The following is a 17,792-nucleotide window of genomic DNA, read 5'->3' on the forward strand; positions in this document are numbered from 1 at the left end:
GAGAGGACCCAGGGCCCGGCCCCCGCCCCCCTCCCCCGCCCGGGCCCCCCTTCGCTCCCCCCCATTCCAGCGCCATCCCGGGCGGCCGCGGGAAGTGGCGAGTCCGGCGGGATCCCCCCGCCCCCGTGGCCAGGACACCCCCCCCGAGGGGAGCCCGTGTCCGCCGAGGGGACCCCGGAGCCCGGGACACCCCTGGGGGGGACGCCAGCACCCGCCGGGGGGGGCTCCGGCCTCCGGGACACCCTCCCGAGGGGACCCCACGTCCGCCGAGGGGACCCCGGAGCCCGGAGACCCCCAAAAGGGGGGCCCCGGCCTCCGGGCTGGGCGTCGCTCTTGGGGGGGAGCGCCTTGAGAGGGGACAGACAGCTGGGACCCCCCCCCCGAGGGGACCCCGGCGGCCGGGACCCTTCCGGGGCTCCGGGAGCCCCCCCCCGAGGGCCCCCAGCGTCCGGGATCCCTCCCCCGAGGGGTCCCCAGCGCCCGGGCCGGAGCCCTCGCCCGCCGCGGGGTCGGGCCGGGGGTCCCGGGGGTCCCGGGGCTGCGGGGGCACCATGTGGCGCTGGGGGGGGCTCTGGGCGGCGCTGGCGGCGCTGGCGGCGCTGGGGGGGCGCGGGGGGGGCGCGGCCGTGGCCCGGGAGCGCTTCAAGGTGGTCTTCGCCCCCCTGATCTGCCGGAGGACGTGTCTGAAGGGGCTGTGCCGGGACTCGTGCCAGCCCGGCTCCAACATGACCCTGATCGGCGAGAACGGGCACGCGGCCGACACCCTGACCGGCTCCGGCTTCCGAGTGGGTGAGTGCCACCGGGACAGGGACACCGGGACAGGGCCACCGGGACAGGGATGGGGACAGCCATGGGGACATGGGGACAGGGACACCCTGACCGGCTCCGGCTTCCGAGTGGGTGAGTGGCACCGGGACAGGGACACCGGGACAGGGACACCGGGACACGGACACCGGGACAGGGCCACCGGGACAGGGATGGGGACATGGGGACAGCCATGGGGACAGGGACACCGGGACAGGGATGGGGACACCGGGACAGGGACACCGGGACAGGGATGGGGACATGGGGACAGCCATGGGGACAGGGACACCGGGACAGGGACACCGGGACAGGGATGGGGACACCGGGACAGGGACATGGGGACAGCCATGGGGACAGGGACACCCTGACCGGCTCCGGCTTCCGAGTGGGTGAGTGCCACCGGGACAGGGACAGCGGGACAGGGACAGCGGGACAGGGATGCGGACATGGGGACAGCCATGGGGACAGGGACACCGGGACAGGGACACCGGGACACGGACACCGGGACAGGGATGGGGACAGCCATGGGGACATGGGGACAGGGACACCCTGACCGGCTCCGGCTTCCGAGTGGGTGAGTGCCACCGGGACAGGGCCACCGGGACAGGGATGGGGACATGGGGACAGGGACACCGGGACAGGGACACCGGGACAGGGATGGGGACATGGGGACAGCCATGGGGACAGGGACACCGGGACAGGGATGGGGACACCGGGACAGGGACACCGGGACAGGGATGGGGACATGGGGACAGCCATGGGGACAGGGACACCGGGACAGGGATGGGGTCATGGGGACAGGGACACCGGGACAGGGACACGGGGACAGGGATGGGGACAGGGACACCCTGACCGGCTCCGGCTTCCGCGTGGGTGAGGGCCACCGGGACAGGGACACCGGGACAGGGATGGGGTCATGGGGACAGGGACACCGGGACAGGGACACGGGGACAGGGATGGGGACAGGGACACCCTGACCGGCTCCGGCTTCCCAGTGGGTGAGTGGCACCGGGACAGGGATTGGAACACCAGGACAGGGACACGGGGACAGCCATGGGGACACGGGGACAGGGATGGGGACACGGGGACGGTGATGGCTCAGGTGTGGGGACAGCGCTGGGACAGCACCGTGACGATGATGAGGATGGGACAGGGTGGGGGACAGGGATGGGGACAGGGCCAAGGTGGGGACAGGGACAGGGACGGGCACAGCGGGGACGGGACACCAGGACAGGGGTGGGACAAAGGGGACACAGGGACCTGGGTGGGCTCGGGGGCTCTCAGGGGGTCTCAGGCGATTTGGGGACTCTCGGGGGGTCTCGGGAGATTTAGGGGCGCTCCGGGGGTCTCGGGGGAATTTGGGGGCGCTGCGGGGGGCTCAGGTGTCTCGGGGGCGCTCCGGGGGTCTCGGGGGAATTTGGGGGCGCTGCGGGGGGCTCAGGGGTCTCGGGGGCGCTGCGGGGGGCTCAGGGGTCTCTCTCCCCACAGTGGTGTGCCCCCTGCCCTGCATGAACGGCGGCCAGTGCAGCTCCCGCTCCCACTGCCTGTGTCCCCCCAACTTCACCGGCCGCTTCTGCCAGGTCCCCGCGGGGGGGGGGCGCGCAGGGGGACCCCCCCCTCCGCCCCCCCCGGCGCCCCCCGACGCCCCCCCCGACCCCGCCCCGGGCTCCAAGGTCGCCGTTTACGCCGTTCAGGTCATCGCCGATGGCCCCGGGGGGGCGGCGGCCCCCCCCGAGCCCCCCGCCGGGGCAGCCCATGGTGGGGGGCACGGCGGGGGGCACGGGGGGGGACACGGGGGGGGACACGTCAGCCACGCCACCTTCGTCGTGCCCCTGGGGCCGGGGCACCACTCGGCTGAAGGTACCGGGGGGTTTGGGGGGGCTCAGGGATTTGGGGGGCGTGGGGGGCAGAGAGTTCTGGGGGTCCCATGCCTGGGGGTGCCCATATGGGGGGGGGTCCCAGGGGGTCCTACTGGGGCTGGGGAGGGGGGTCTCACTTGTCCGTGCTGGATTTGGGGGGTCCCAGGGTGCTGGGATTTGGGGTTCGGGGGGGAGGTTTCGGGGTGTTGGTGTCAAATTTTGGGGGCTCGGGGGGGGGGGGTCCCAGCATGCCAGTGCCGGGATTTGGGGGGTCCCAGGTGCTGGTGCCGGGTTTGGGGGCTCGAGGGGGGGGTCCCAGGTGCCGGGTTTCGGGGTTTGGGGGGTCCCGGGGTGCCGGGATTTGAGGGGTTCCGGGGTGCCGCGTTCTGGGGTCTGGGGGGTCCCAGGTGCCGCTGCCCCCAGCGCAGGTGCCCCCGCCCCTGGTGAACGTGCGGGTCCATCACCCCCCCGAGGCCTCGGTCCAGGTCCATCGCATCGAACCGCGCCCCCCCGAGGGGGGTCCCCGGGGCGGGGGGGGGCTCCTGGCGCACCCCGCGCAGCCCCCGGCGGGCAGCAAACCCCCCGCGCCCCCCCGGCCCCACACCCACAAACCGCTGGGCCGCTGCTTCCAGGAGACCCTGCCCAAGCACTCGGTGAGGGGGGGGCCGGGGGGAAATTTGGGGGTGCGGGGACCTTTATGGGTTCGAGGCTGGGAGCTTTGGGGTGTTTTAGGGGTTCAGGGGGTGTTTTGGGGTGCTGACCCCCCCGCAATGCTGCAGCACCCCCTCCCCAGGCTCAGCGAGCTCCGGGACTGCTGCCGGGGGTCCCTGGGGGCGCGGGGGGTGGAATTTGAGGTCTCGGGGGGTGGAATTTGGGGTCTCGGGGGGTGTTCCGGGGTGCTGACCCCCCCGTGCCCCCCCCAGTGCGGCAGTAACCCCCTCCCCGGGCTCACCAAGCTCGAGGATTGCTGCGGCAGCATCGGCAGCGCCTGGGGACAGAGCAAGTGCCACAAGTGTCCCCACCTGCAGGGTGAGCGGGGACCCCCCCCCAAAGCCAGGAACACCCCCCAGGTGTGGGGGACATCCCCCCGCCCTCCTGGGACCCCCCCACCCCACACAAACCCAGGTGGCCGGGACCCCCTACCCAGAGGACCCTTCCTCACCTTCCCCTGGGTGGGGGGGACCCAGACCCCCAGAACCCCCCCAAAACCGCCCTAGGAACCCCCCCAGGACCCCCCCCCAAGACCCAGACCCACCCCCAGGACCCCTCCAGAACCCCGCCAAGACCCCCCCCAGCCTAAAACCAGGATCTCCCCCCAAAATGGTCCCCTCACCTCAGGGACCCCCAAGCATCTGCCACCCTCTCCCCCCCCCCCGCTGCCCCCCCCCGGTTCTGGGGGTGACCGGGGGGGGGCGGGGCTGTTGCAGGGTCGGGGTCCCCGAAGGCGGCGCGGGGGGAGCGCGGGGGGGACTGTCCCCAGGGCTACAAACGGCTCAACAGCTCCCACTGCCAGGGTACGGGGCACGGGGGGGGCACGGGGGGGGCACGGGGGGGGGCACGGGGGGCGTGGGGGGGCACGGGGGTATGGGGAGGTACGGGGGTGTGGGGGGCACAGGGAGTGTGGGGGTGTGGGGGGCGTGGGGGGCAGGGGGCACGGGGGGGCGTTCATGGGGATGTGGGGGAGGTGGGGGGACACGTGTGGGTGTGCAATGGGGGGGTGTGGGGGGGGTCAGGTGTGTTCACACCTGTTTGACACCTGTGTGACACCTGTATTACACCTGTCAGACAGCAGTGAGTGTGCAGGTGTGAGGCCAGGTGTGTTCTGCCTGTGCCACACCCATATCACACCTGTACACCTGTGCCACACCTGTACCCCTGTGCCAGGTGTGTTCTGTCTGTGTGACACCTGTGCCACACCCATATCACACCTGTACACCTGTGCCACACCTGTACCCCTGTGCCAGGTGTGTTCTGTCTGTGTGACACCTGTGCCACACCCATATCACACCTGTACACCTGTGCCAGGTGCGTTCTGCCTGTGCCACACCCGTATCACACCTGCACACCTGTGCCAGGTGCGTTCTGCCTGTGACACACCCGTATCACACCTGCACACCTGTGCCAGGTGTGTTCTGCCTGTGCCACACCTGTCACAGACATCGGGCGCTCTCTGCCCTGCCATTTCGGGGGGTGGTCGTGAAGCCAGGGACAGTGTGCGAGTGACAGGCTCAGGTGTGCCATACCTGGCTCAGGTGTGCTCACACCCAGCTCAGGTGTGCCATACCTGGCTCAGGTGTGCTCACACCCAGCTCAGGTGTGCCGTACCTGGCTCAGGTGTGCTGTACCTGGCTCAGGTGTGCTCACACCTGGCTCAGATGTGCTCACACCCAGCTCAGGTGTGCCGTACCTGGCCCAGGTGTGCCATACCTGGCCCAGGTGTGCCATACCTGGCTCAGGTGTGCTCTACCTGTCACAGACATTAACGAGTGTGCCCTGCCCGGCGTGTGCCAGCCCGGCGAGTGCCGCAACACCCAGGGCAGCTTCCGCTGCTCCTGCTCGGCCGGGCACGTCCTGGGACCCTCCCGGAGCCAGTGCCTGCGTAGGGGGGGGCACGGGGGGGGGCACGGGGGGGCCTGGGGCGCCAGGGGGTTTGGGGGGGTCCTGGGGGGTCCTGGAAATTCCAGGGGTCCTGGGGGTCCTGGGGCTTTGGGGGGTCCTGGGGATTCTGGGGGTTCAGGAGGGTCCTGGGACCCTCCCAGAGTCAGTGCCTGTGTAAGGGGGGGGGGGGCACGGGGGGGGACACGGGGGGTCCTGGAAATTCCAGGGGTTTGGGGGTCCTGGGGGTCTTGGGAATCCTGGGGGCTCAGGAGGGTCCTGGGGGTCCTGGGGATCTTGAGGGTCCTGGAAATTCCAGGGTTTTGGGGGGTCCTGGGACTCTCCCAGAGCCGGTGCCTGCATATGGGGACGGCTGAAGGTTGGGGGGGGGGGTCCTCTGGGGTTTGGGGGGTTTTGGGGAGGGGTCTCTGAGGGTCCTGACCCTCCCCTCCCCAAGAGAGCAGAGTCTGGGGGGGGGGTCTCTGTGGGGTTTTGTGGCTCTGTGGGATTTTGGCAGGGTCTGGGGTTTTGGGGGTGTTCGGGGGGGGTCCTCGGGGGTTTTGGGGGGTTTTGGGGAGGGGTCTCTGAGGGTGCTGTGTCCCCCCCCCCCCCCCGCAGCGGAGCCGGGTGAGGAGCGGGGGCTGTGCTTCCGGCTGGTGTCGGGGTCGCAGCAGTGCCAGCACCCCCTGCCCACCCGCCTGACCCGCCGGACCTGCTGCTGCAGCGTGGGCAAGGCCTGGGGGGGGCGCTGCCAGCGCTGCCCCCCCGACGGCACCGGTACGGGGGGCTTTGGGGGGGTCTGGGGGGGGCTGCTCCCAGCGCTGCCCCCCCGACGGCACCGGTACGGGGGGCTCTGGGGGGGTCTGGGGGGGGCTGCTCCCAGCGCTGCCCCCCCGACGGCACCGGTACGGGGGGGGGGGGGGGCTGCCATCCTGACAGTGCTAATTTGTGGGTCTGAGGGAGTCTGGGGGGTTTTGGGGACCGCTGGTTTGTGGGTCTGGGGGGTCTGGTTGGTGGGTGGATGGTTTGTGGGTCTGGGGGTGTTTGGGGGGTCGCTTCCACCCCGACAGCGCCGTTTTGGGGGGGGGGCGGGGGCAGTTTTGGGCTCACCCCCTCCCGTGCCCCCCCCCTCCCCCAAAATCCGCCTGGTGGGAAAGGGGTCTCTGGGCTCCCCCCCTCCCCAGGAAGAGCCGCGGCCGCGTTCGGGGGCCGGGGGGAGCTGGGGGTGTCCCCGCGCGGTTTGGGGGTGTCCCCTGTCGCCGCTGACCCCCCCCCCGTGCCCCCCCCAGCCGCGTTCAAGGCCATTTGTCCGGCGGGGAAGGGCTACCACGTGCTCACGTCCCACCAGACCCTGACCATCCAGGGCGAGAGCGACTTCACGCTGCACATCCACCCCGACGGGACCCCCGAGCGGCCCCCCCGGCCCCCCCCGCCCGCCCCCAGCCCCGTGCCGCCCGACGCCCCCCCGCCGCCAGGTCGGCCACCCCCCCACCCACCCCCGCGACCTTCCCCGGGCCCCAAATGTCCCCCCCCCAGTCCCTGTGTCCCCCCCACACCTCACCTGGTCCTTGTCCCATCTTGCCGTGTCCCTGTGACCCCACCATGTCCCTGTGACCCCCCCATGTCCCTGTGACCCCCCATGTCCCCGGGGTCCCCTCATGTCCCTGTGACCCCCTCCCATGTCCCTGTGACACCCCCAAGTTCCTGTGACCCCCCCGAGTCCCCTGGGGTCCCCCCGATATCCCTGTGACCCCCCCATGTCCCTGTGACCCCAACGAGTCCCTGTGACCCCCCCGAGTCCCCTGGGGTCCCCTCATGTCCCTGTGACCCCCCCAATGTCCCTGTGACACCCCCGAGTTCCCATTTCCCCTCTGTGCCCCCCCATTTCTCCTTTATGCCCCCCCATCCCTGTGTCCCCCCCACGTCCCCTGTCCCTCCTGTGCCCCCCCCATGTCCCCCGTGCCCCCCCCCCCCAATATCCCACTCCCCCCTCCAATGTCCCCGGACCCCCCCTGACCCCCTGTTTTGTGTGTCCCCCCCCCCGCCCCACGGTGGGGGGGTCAGTTTGGGGTCTCAGCGCCCCCTCCCCCCGCAGCTGTGACCCCCCCGGCCATGGTGAGTGGGGGGGGGACATGGGGGGGGGGACATGGGAGGGACCAGCATGACGGGGAGGGCCTGGGGGGGGTCTCAGGGGTCTGGGGGGGGCGCATGGAGGGGCTGGGGGGGGTTGGGGGGGGGGGCTGGGGGCGTGGGGGGGACAGAGGGGACAGAGGGGACATCGCTGTCCCCCCCCAGCTCCCGGTGTTCTGGAGCCCCTCGGAGGAGCAGGGTCTGGAGCAGCCCCCGGGGAGCAGCGACCCCCCCCGGTACCCCGGTAAGGGGGGACACGGAGGGGACACGGACGGGACACGGAGGGGACAGGGAGGGGACAGGGAGGGGACACGGAGGGGACAGGGAGGGGACAGGGAGGGGACACGGAGGGGACACGGGGTGGGGCGGGGGATGGCGGTGGGGACAGTTCGGGGACACTTCAGGGACAGGGACAGTTCGAGGACATTTTGGGGACAGTTCAGGGAGCGTTCAGGGAGAGTTCAGGGAAACTTCGGGGCGAGTTCAGGGACATTTTGGGGACACTTTGGGGAGAGTTTGGGGACACGCACGAGGATGAAGAGAGGGCCGTGCCCGTGGTGACCAGAAGGGCTTGGGGACAGTTTGGGGACAAGAAGGAGAGCAAAGATGGGGACGAGGCCGGGGTGGGCTGAGGGCCGAGCGCGGGGACGGGGCGCTGTCCCCGCGGCCCCGCGTGTCACGCCGTGTCCCCAGCGCTGGTGGCCCGGCCCACGCCGGCCCCGCTCTGGCGGCTGCCCCCGGAGCAGCTGACGCGCAGCGCCGCCGAGATCGCGCCCACCCAGGTCACCGGTGAGCGACCCCCGGCACCCCCGGGACCCCCAACACCCCTCCCGGCAACCCCGGGACCCCTAAACCCCCCCCCGGCACCCCCGGGACACTCCTGGGACCCTTAACCACCCCCGGGACCCCCAACACCCCCCGAGGGTCCCCTCGGGATCCCCCCAATGTCCTTGGGAACTCCAGACTCCCCCAAGACCCTCTGAGACCCCCAAGGATGCCCCGGAACCCCCCCCCCCAAGACCTCCAGAGCCCCTTGGGACCATCCCTTGAACCCCCAAATCCCATTGGGACCCTTCGGGAGCACTCAGTGCTCTCGGGGTCACCCCAAAATCCCCCCGTGCCCCCCAGAGACGGACGAGTGCAAACTGAACCGGAACATCTGCGGCCCCGGCGAGTGCGTGATGGGCCCGGGCGGGTACAGCTGCCTCTGCTTCCCGGGGTACCGCTGGCACCCCCAGCGCCGCTACTGCACCGGTACCGGAACCGCGGCTGGGACACCGGGACACTGGAACCAGGGCTGGGGACATCAGGACACGGGGCACGGGGCACGGGGACGTGGGGACACGGGGCACGGGGCACGGGGATGTGGGGACACTGGAACCAGGGCTGGGGACACTGGGACACCGGGACACGGGGCACGGGGACGTGGGGACATGGGGACACTGGAACCGCGGCTGGGGACACCGGGACACAGGGCACGGGGCACGGGGACATGGGGACACGGGGCACGGGGACGTGGGGACATGGGGACACCGGGACATGGGGACACCGGGACATGGGGACATGGGGACACTGGAACCGCGGCTGGGGACACCGGGACACGGGGCACGGGGCACGGGGACACGGGGACATGGGGACACCGGGGACATGGGGACATCAGGGATGTGGGAACACCGGAACTACAGCTGGGGACACCGGGACACGGGACACGGGGACACAGGGCATGGGGCACGGGGACACTGGGACACGGGGACATGGGGACACCGGGACATGGGGACACTGGAACCAGGGCTGGGGACACTGGGACACGGGGCACGGGGACATCAGGGACATGGAGACATAGGGACACCAGAACCGGGGCTGGGGACACTGGGACATCGGGGACATCAGGGAAATGGGGACATCGGGGACATGGGGACACCGGAACCGGGGCTGGGGACACTGGGACATGGGGCACGGGGACACGGGGACACCAGGGACATGGGGACACCAGTACTGGGGCTTGGGGACACGGGGACATGGGTACACAAGGGGAGGATGGGGGACACTGGGGACACCGGGGACGTGAGGGCGGCATGGGGGCCATGGGGGGCTTGGGGAGGATGGAGGGGACATGGGGATCCTGGGGGCACGAGGGTGACAGGTGGGACAGGGGACACGGGGGGGTCAGGGGACACAGGGGACACGGGGGGGGACAGTGGGATATGGGCTGTGAGGTGGCACAGGGAGTGTCGCACACGTGGTGACACACCTGGTGACACAAGCGTGACACACCTGTGCAGATGTGAACGAGTGTGGGGCTGGGGGGGGTCACACACATGGTGACACACGTGTGACACACCTGATGACACACCTGGTGACACACTTGTGGCACACCTGATGGCACACCTGTGACACACCTGATGACACACCTGGTGACACACCTGTGACACACCTGTGACACACCTGTGGCACACCTGTCCAGACGTGAACGAGTGCGAGGCGGAGCCGTGCGGGGCGGGGCGCGGGGTCTGCATGAACACGGGTGGCTCCTACACGTGTCACTGTCACCGCGGCTTCCAGCTGCGCCTGCACAAGGGGCTGCGCACCTGCGCAGGTACGGGGGGGTCGGGAGGGCTCGGGGACACGGGGACACGGCGGGGACGGGGGGGCCGAGCGGCCACAGGGGACAGCGGGACACACGGAGTGCGGGGAGGGGGTGGGGACAAGGGACATGGCACGGGGCGGGGGGACACGGAACAGGAGGTGGGGACAGTGCATGGGGTGGGGGACAGGGCTGGGGACATGGTCCAAGTTTGGGTATGCAGGACAGGGCTGGGGACAGGGTTGGGGACACGGGATGGGTTTGGGGACACTGCCCGGGGCTGGGGACAGGGCTGGGGACACTGCCTGGGGTTGGGGACAGGGGACAGGGCTGGGGATGGGTTTGGAGATGCAGGACAGGGTTGGGGACATGGGACAGTTTTGGGGACACTGCCCGGAGTTGGGGACAGGGGACAGGGTTGGGACAGGGCTGGGGACGGGTTTGGAGATGCTGGACAGGACTGGGGACATGGGACGGGTCTGGGGACAGGGGACAGGGTTGGGGACACTGCCTGGGGTTGGGGACATGAGACAGGGTTCGGGACAGGGTTGGGAACATGGGATGGGTTTGGGGACACTGCCCGGAGTTGGGGACAGGGCTGGGGACACTGCCTGGGGTTGGGGACAGGGGACAGGGCTGGGGACGGGTTTGGAGATGCAGGACAGGGCTGGGGACATGGGACGGGTTTGGGGACAGGGGACAGGGTTGGGGACACTGCCCGGGGTTGGGGACAGGGCAGATGACCCCGCGTGTCCCCGCAGACATCGACGAGTGTGCCAAGGGTGACGTGTGCGGGGACGGTGGCACCTGCTCCAACGTGCCGGGCCACTACAAGTGCGAGTGCCACCCGGGCTACCGGCGCAAGGGCTCGCGGCCACCGCTCTGCGAAGGTGACACGGGCGGGGTGGGGACACGAAGCCACCAGGGACGGGGACAGGGCACCACGGGATGCTGCGGGGTGTCCCCCGGTGTCCCCAATGTCCCCCTGCCACCCCCCCCCAGACATCAACGAGTGCCTGGATGTGGGGACGTGCCCCGACTCCAAGTGTGAGAACCAGCCCGGGGGCTTCGTGTGCACCCCCTGCCCCCCCGGCTTCCGCGGCCTCAACGGCGCCTGCCTCGGTCAGCACCCCCGGGACCCCCCCGGGACCCCCCAAAACCCCCCGGGACCCTCCAAACCGCCCCGGGACCCCCCAAAACCCCCCCGGGATCTTCCAACCCCCCCCCCCGGGACCCCCCAAAACCCTCGGGATCCTCGAAACCCCCCCCGGGATCCTCCAACCCCCCCCCGGGATCCGCCAAAACCCTCAGGATCCCCCAAGCCCCCCCGGGATCCCCCAAGCCCCCCCGGGACCCCCCAAAACCCCTGGGACCCTTCCAAACTCCTCTGGGACTCCCTAACCCCCGCTCTGGGACCCTCCCAAGCCCCCCAGGATCCCCCTGGGGTCACACAGGAGCCCCCCAGGACCCCCCCCCAAACCCTTTTGGAGCCCCTTTATCTGCGACCCCCCTCTTGGGGATCCCCTCCCCTTGAACCCCCTCCCCAATATCCACACGGCCCCACCCCGGGCCCCCCAACCCAGTTCCCCCCTGGGAACCCCATCCCTACACCCACCTCATGTCCCAGACCCCCCCAAAACTCCCCCCCCAAGGGCCCCCCCCCCCCACCCCAGCCCCCCCCTCGGGACCCCCCCCCACAAAGGCCTGGGGGCTGACTGGGGTCACCCAGACGTGAACGAGTGCGAGGCCGGGGGTCTCTGCCCCGGGGGGAGCTGCGTCAACACCCCCGGATCCTACAAGTGCCAGTGCCCCCCCGGGCTGCAGCCGGCGCGGGACCCCCCCCGCTGCCAAGGTACCCCCAAACCTGGGGGGGCTCAGGGGGTTGGGGGGGGCAGTGGGGGCTGGGGGGACTCTGGGGGTTTCCGCGTCTGGGGGTGCATCTGGGGGGGGTTATTGGGGTTTGGGGGTGGATCTGGGGGGCTTCCGGGTCTGGGGGGGTTGTCGGGGTTTGGGGGAGGGTCCCCACACACGGGGGTCTCGTCTCTTCCCCCCCCCCCCCCCCAGACATCGACGAGTGCGAGTTCGCGGCCGCCTGCGTGGGGGGGACTGCGTGAACACGGCGGGGTCCTACCGGTGCCTGTGCCCCCCCGGGTACGCGCTGCTGCACGGCCGGCGCTGCCAGGGTGAGTGCCGAGACCCCCGAGACCCCCCCCCCAAACAGCCCTCCCACCCGAGACCCCCCCCAAACCCCCCACCCGCCCCATAACCCCGCCCCCGGGTACGCGCCGGCGCTGCCGCGGTGAGTGTGGAGACCCCCGCCCCAAATAAACCCCAAAACGCCCCCCCAAAACAGCCCCCTCCGGGTATGCACTGCCGGGGCGAGTGGAGGGAGACCCTCCCCAAAATACCCCCCCCCCCCAAACAGCCCCAAAAGAGCCCCAGAACAGCCCCACACCCCCACAACCCCCCCCCGGGATTCGCGCGGCCACCGCTGCCGGGGTGTGTGGGGGGGAGACCCCTCCCCATGGTGCCCGGGGGGTCCCTGGGGGGGGTCTTTGGGGGTGCCCCCGTGAGTCTCAAATCCGCCCCCCCCCCCCAGACATCGACGAGTGCGCGCTGGACCCGGGGCTGTGCCCCCCCCCCGGCACCTGCACCAACCTCGAGGGCTCCTTCAGCTGCCGCTGCCCCCCCGGCCTCGCCCCCAGCCCCGACGGGCGCCGCTGCCTCCGTGAGGGGGGGGCCGGGGGCGTGGGGGGGGGGGCACGGAAGGGGTCCGTGGGAATCTGGGGGTGCCTCTGGAGGATCCCTGGAAAAAATGGAGAGGGGGGGAGCCCTGAGGGGTTCTGGGGCATCCCTGGGGTTTTGAGGGGGGGGTCCTGGGGCATCCCTGGGGTTTGGGGGGGTCCTGGGGGTGTTCTGGGGCATCCCTGGGTTTTGGGGGTGGTTCCTGTGGGTTTGGGGGATCCCAAGGAGGTCGCAGAGGGACATTTTTAGGGGGTCCCTGGGACAAGAGCGTTTTATGGGTGCCAGGGTGTCCTTGGGGGTCGGGGGGTTGCTGGGGGTGCTCCTGAGGGTCCCAGGGAGCTCTGAGGGGTCTTTGGAGCTAAAGGGGGGGATGGGGGCGGTTCTGGGAGGGTCTTTAGGTCTCTGGGGTGGGGGGGGGGTCCCTGGAACTCTGAGGAGTCTTTGTGTGGTCCTCGGGGTTTGGGGGATCCCTGCTGCTCTAAGGACTCCGGGGGGGCTCTGAGGGGTCTTTGGGGGGTCCCTGAGGGTCCCTGTTGACCCCCTGTCCCCTCCCCCCTCAGCGCGGGAGCCCCCCGCCCCACGCAAGGAGTGTTACCTGAGCCTGGAGCTGCCCGTGTTCTGCGACGCCGTTTTGGGGACCAACGTGACGCGGGGGGAGTGCTGCTGCTCCGTGGGGGCGGGCTGGGGGGACCTGTGCGAGGTGTACCCCTGCCCCCTCCCCTCCTCGGGTACGGGGTGTCCCCCTGCCCCCTCCCCGGCCGGCTGGGACCCCATTCCCACCCCCATTTGGGGGGTTTGGGGAGCTCCGGGGGGGGGGCTGCACCCTCTCCCCCCTCCAGCAGAGTTTGTGGCACTCTGCTGGTGAAAGAGGGGTCAGCGGGGGCGGGTGGGGGGGGTCAACACCCGGAGATGGTTTGGGGGGGGTCCCGAGGGTGGTCTGGGGGTTCAGGACCCCCGCCCCTTGAGAGTTTTTTTCTGCCCCCCCCCCAGCCGAGTTCGTGGCGCTCTGTCCCGACGGGAGGGGCTTCATCCAGGACGACAACGGCCTCGACTACGGGGTCCCCGCACACCGCGGTGAGACCCCCCCCCGTGTCCCCCATCCCCCGGGGGGGTTTCTGTCCCCTGCCGCCCCTCCCCCCCCCCCGAGGCTCCCCGTTTTTCCAAGGAAAACTCGTTTTTCCTTGTTTCCCCCCGTTTTTCCTTGTCCCCTGCCATCCCCTCTGTCCCGCGGGGGGGGGGGGTTCCCTGTTCCCCGGGGGTGCCCGTGGCGATGTCCCCGAGGCTGAGCGCCCCCCCCCCCACCTGGGCGTGTCCCCCGGCCCCGCAGACATCGATGAGTGCGGGCTCTTCGGGGACGAGATCTGCAAGGGGGGCAAGTGCGTGAACACCCAGCCGGGCTACGAGTGCTACTGCAAGGCGGGCTTCGACTACGACAGCGCCCTGCGGCAGTGCCTGGGTCAGGGGGGGTCCCCTGGGGGTCCCCGGGGGGGGCTGGGGGCCAGGGGGGGCCGTGAGGAGCGAGCAGCGGGGTCCAGAAGCAGCCTGGGGTGTTCGGGGGTGTTGGAGGGTTTGGGGATTCTGGGCTGTTCAGGGGTCTCTGGGGTGTTGGAAGGGGGGGGGTCCCTTTTCTGTTTGGGGTCCCCGTGTCTGTTTGGGGGTTCCTGTGTGTTTTGGGGGGGTTCTGTGTGTTTTGGGGGGTCCCTCTGTCTCTTTGGGAGTCCCTTTGTGTGTGTTTGGGGGTCCCTGTGTTTGTTTGGGGTCCCTGTGTGTTTTGGGGGGGTTCCTCTGTTTGGGGTCCCTATGTGTTTTGGGGGGGTCCCTCTGTCTGTTTGGGGGTCTCTGTGTGTCTTTGGGGGTCCCTGACTCTGTTTGGGGGTCCCAGGGGTATTTGGGGGTCCCTGGGGTATTCGGGATCCCCGCAATACCGAGGGAATCCCCGGGAGTCCCTGCAGCTCCTGGCGGTGTTGGGGCGTCCCGGGGGTTTTGGGGGTGCCCCCAGCCTGCCGGGGAGTCCCCAGAACGCCCCCCCCTCGCCCCCCTCCCCAGACGTGGACGAGTGTCTGGACGAGTCCAACTGCGTGGACGGGGCGTGCGAGAACACGCGCGGCTCCTTCCGCTGCACCTGCGGGCCGGGGGCGCGCTACCACCCGGGGCTGCGGCGCTGCCTGCCCGCCCCCGAGCACGGTGAGAGCCCCCCCGGGACACGGGGAGACCCCCCCGGGCATCGTCAGACCCCCCCCCGGGCCACTATGGGGGAGCGGGAGGGGGTACGGGGGGGGGGGGGGGTGTGTGAGTGCCAGGGACCACCCGGGGCTGCGGCTTTGCCTCTGCGCCCCTCCCCCCCCGGGGCACCGTGAGACACCCCCCCCCAAAAAAGGTGAGACCCCCCCCCCCAAAAGATGAGACCCCCCGGGGCACCGTGAGACCCCCCCCCCCCAAAAAAAAAAGGTGAGATGCCCCCCCCGGGCATGCTGAGACCCCCCCAAAAGGTGAGACCCCCCGGGCATGCTAAGACTCCCCCCGGGGGCACAGTGAGACCCCCCCCCAAAAGGTGAGACCCCCCCCACCCCGAAAACTGAGACACCTCCCCCCCCCAGGGCACAGTGAGACCCCCGGGGGGGCCGGAGGTTTGTGCGGGGGGGTGGGGGGGTGAGCAAGGGGAGCCCCCCCCCCCCCCCCAGCCACGGCTGTTGCCGGGATTTGGGGAGGGGGGCGTTATTTGGAGGTTCCTGACCCCCCCTCCCTCCACCCCCGGTCCCGCAGAGCGCCCCCCCCCGCCGGAGCGGCCCCCCCCGGAGCGGCGGGACGTGTGCTGGCAGCGGCGGGGGGACGAGGGGGTCTGCGGGGCGCCCCTCGGGGGGGGGCCCCTGACGCTGGACGAGTGCTGCTGCCGGGGGGGGGCCGGATGGGGCCCCCACTGCCGGCCCTGCCCCCCCCGGCCCCCAGGTGGGCGCGGGGAGTCGGGGGGAGGGGCTGGGGAGGGGGTTTGGGGGGCTGTAGGGTCCTGGGGGGATTTGGGGAGGGCTTTGAGGGGGCTGTAGCGTTCTAGGGGGGATTTGGGGGGGGGGGGGCTGAGGGGGTCCTGGGTGGGATTGGGGGGGTTTTGGGTAGGTCCCGATGGGGTCTGGGGGGGGCTCTATGGGGTCTGGGGGGTCCCGATGGGGTCTGGGGGGGCTCTGTGGGATCTAGGGGGGGTCCCGATGGGGTCTGGGGGGGGTCCCGATGGAGTCTGGGGGGGGTCCCGATGGAGTCTGGGGGGGCTCTATGGGGTCTGGAGGAGCTGCTGAGGGTCCCGGGGGTGCTCGGAGGGGCTGATTTTGGGGGTCTCCCCCCAGGCGTGCCGTGCCCCCCCGTGCAGAGCGAGAGCAATTCCTTCTGGGACGTCAGCCCCCTCGGCCTGGGGGGGCCCCGCAGAGGTGGGACCCCCAAACCCGCCCCCTCCACCCCGTGGTGTCCCCCCCACTTTAAGACCCCAAGCCCCTTTGAAGTGGGGTCCCCCAGCCCCCCCCCGTGTCCCCCCCAGGTGACGACAGCTCCGAGGAAGACTCTGCCGAGTGTCCCTGTCCCGGGGGGGTCCCCGGCCGCTGCCTCCGCTCCCCCCGGGGGGGCTGCGAGTGCCCCCCCGGCTTCCAACCGGACCCCACCCGCACCCGCTGCCTCGGTGAGACCCCCCCCCCCGAGAAAATGGGGACCCCCAGACCCCCTGAGTGATCCCAAACCCCCTCCAACCTCTCCTAGGACCCCCCAAACACCTCTGGAACCCCCGAGTTACACCAAGCCCCCCCAGGACCCCCCAAACCCCCCCGGGACCCCCTTAATGACCCCAAACCCCCCTGGGACCCCTCCGAGTGACCCCAAACCCCCCCTGGGACCCCCTTAATGACCCCAAACCCCTCTGGGACCCCCCAGGTGACCCCAGACCCCCTCGGGACCCCCCAAACCCCCCTCGGGACCCAGGGTTTTGGAGCGGTGGGAGGTGAGGTGGGGCTCAGGACCCCCCCTCCCCTTACTCCAGGGTTCCCTAAATATTGGGGACCCCCGGGGGGGGTCTGGGGGTCCACAGACATCGTTGGATGCCGGGGCTTTGTTGGGGGGGGGGTTGGGATATATTTGAGCCCCCCATTTCCCCCCCCCCCATGTATCGATGAGTGCCAAGACCCCCGTGAGGGGTGGGGCGATGAAGTTTGGGGGTTCCACTAGGGAACGTTTGAGGTCATTTTGGGGGTCCCTGACCCGTGTGTGTGCCTGTGTGTCCCCCCCCCCCCCCCCCCTCCCCTTCCCAGATATCGACGAGTGCCGGGACCCCCGGGGGGGTCCCCGCTGCCCCCGCGAGCGCTGCATCAACACCAGCGGCTCCTTCCGCTGCGCCTGCAAGGCCGGCACCAGCCGGGCTCGCCCGGGGGGGCTCTGCCTGCCCCAGCGCCGCTGAGCCCCCCCGGGACCCCCCCGAGACCCCTGGGGCCCACCGGGATCCCCCGGGACCCCCCAGGACCACCCGGAATCCACCAGGACCACCCGGAACCCTCTGGGCCCGGCCCGAGCGCCGCTGAACCCCCCCCAGGACCACCCGGAACCCCCCGGGACCACCCGGGACCACCCGGGCCCGGCTCCAGAGCAGCTGAAACCCCCCGGACCCCCCCCCCCGGATCCTCCGGGACCCCCCAGAGCCCCCCGGGATCCTCCGAGACCCTCTGGGACCCTCCGGCCCGGGCCCCAGTGCCGCTGAAACCCCCCCGGGACCCCCCCCGGACCCCAATAAAGGACGTGGGGGAACGGCCCCAGCGGCGCTGCCTGGATGGTGGGGGCTGGAGGGGATTTTGGGGTGGGATTTGGGAAATTTGGGCACCTGGGAGGATTTGGGGGGAACTGGGAAGGGGAGACTGGGGCACTGGAGGGGTCAGAGGGGGGAATTTGGGGGGAGTTGTGGCAGTTCGGGGTACTTGGGGCAGGATTCAGGGGGATGTGGGGGCGACTCGGGGGGAAATCGGGGGAATTTGGGGTGAAATCGAGGGGAATTTGGGGTGAAATTGGGGGATTTGGCGTGAAATCGGTGGGGAATTTGGGGTGAAATCGAG

The 17,792-nt window shown here is 70.9% G+C and overlaps 1 protein-coding gene across 1 annotated transcript; it reads left to right on the forward strand.

Annotated features, from left to right (window-relative positions):
* Positions 1-93: 93 nt before the first annotated feature.
* On the forward strand, positions 94-17,494 carry LTBP3 (latent transforming growth factor beta binding protein 3). The gene is given in 27 exon segments (XM_053968208.1): positions 94-789; positions 2,293-2,664; positions 3,087-3,316; positions 3,587-3,692; positions 4,091-4,177; positions 5,140-5,262; positions 5,877-6,035; positions 6,548-6,733; positions 7,354-7,373; positions 7,554-7,632; positions 8,082-8,177; positions 8,517-8,642; positions 9,853-9,984; positions 10,734-10,862; positions 10,975-11,094; positions 11,702-11,824; positions 12,037-12,066; positions 12,069-12,155; positions 12,572-12,700; positions 13,278-13,445; positions 13,708-13,791; positions 14,045-14,173; positions 14,764-14,901; positions 15,481-15,663; positions 16,053-16,133; positions 16,241-16,378; positions 17,001-17,494. Coding segments are annotated over 27 exon segments (3,639 nt in total). The 5' UTR covers positions 94-551; the 3' UTR covers positions 17,147-17,494.
* The last annotated feature ends 298 nt before the right edge of the window (positions 17,495-17,792 follow it).

This window comes from Vidua chalybeata, chromosome 32 (assembly GCF_026979565.1).
Source record: "Vidua chalybeata isolate OUT-0048 chromosome 32, bVidCha1 merged haplotype, whole genome shotgun sequence".
NCBI classification, from domain to species: Eukaryota; Metazoa; Chordata; class Aves; order Passeriformes; family Viduidae; genus Vidua; species Vidua chalybeata.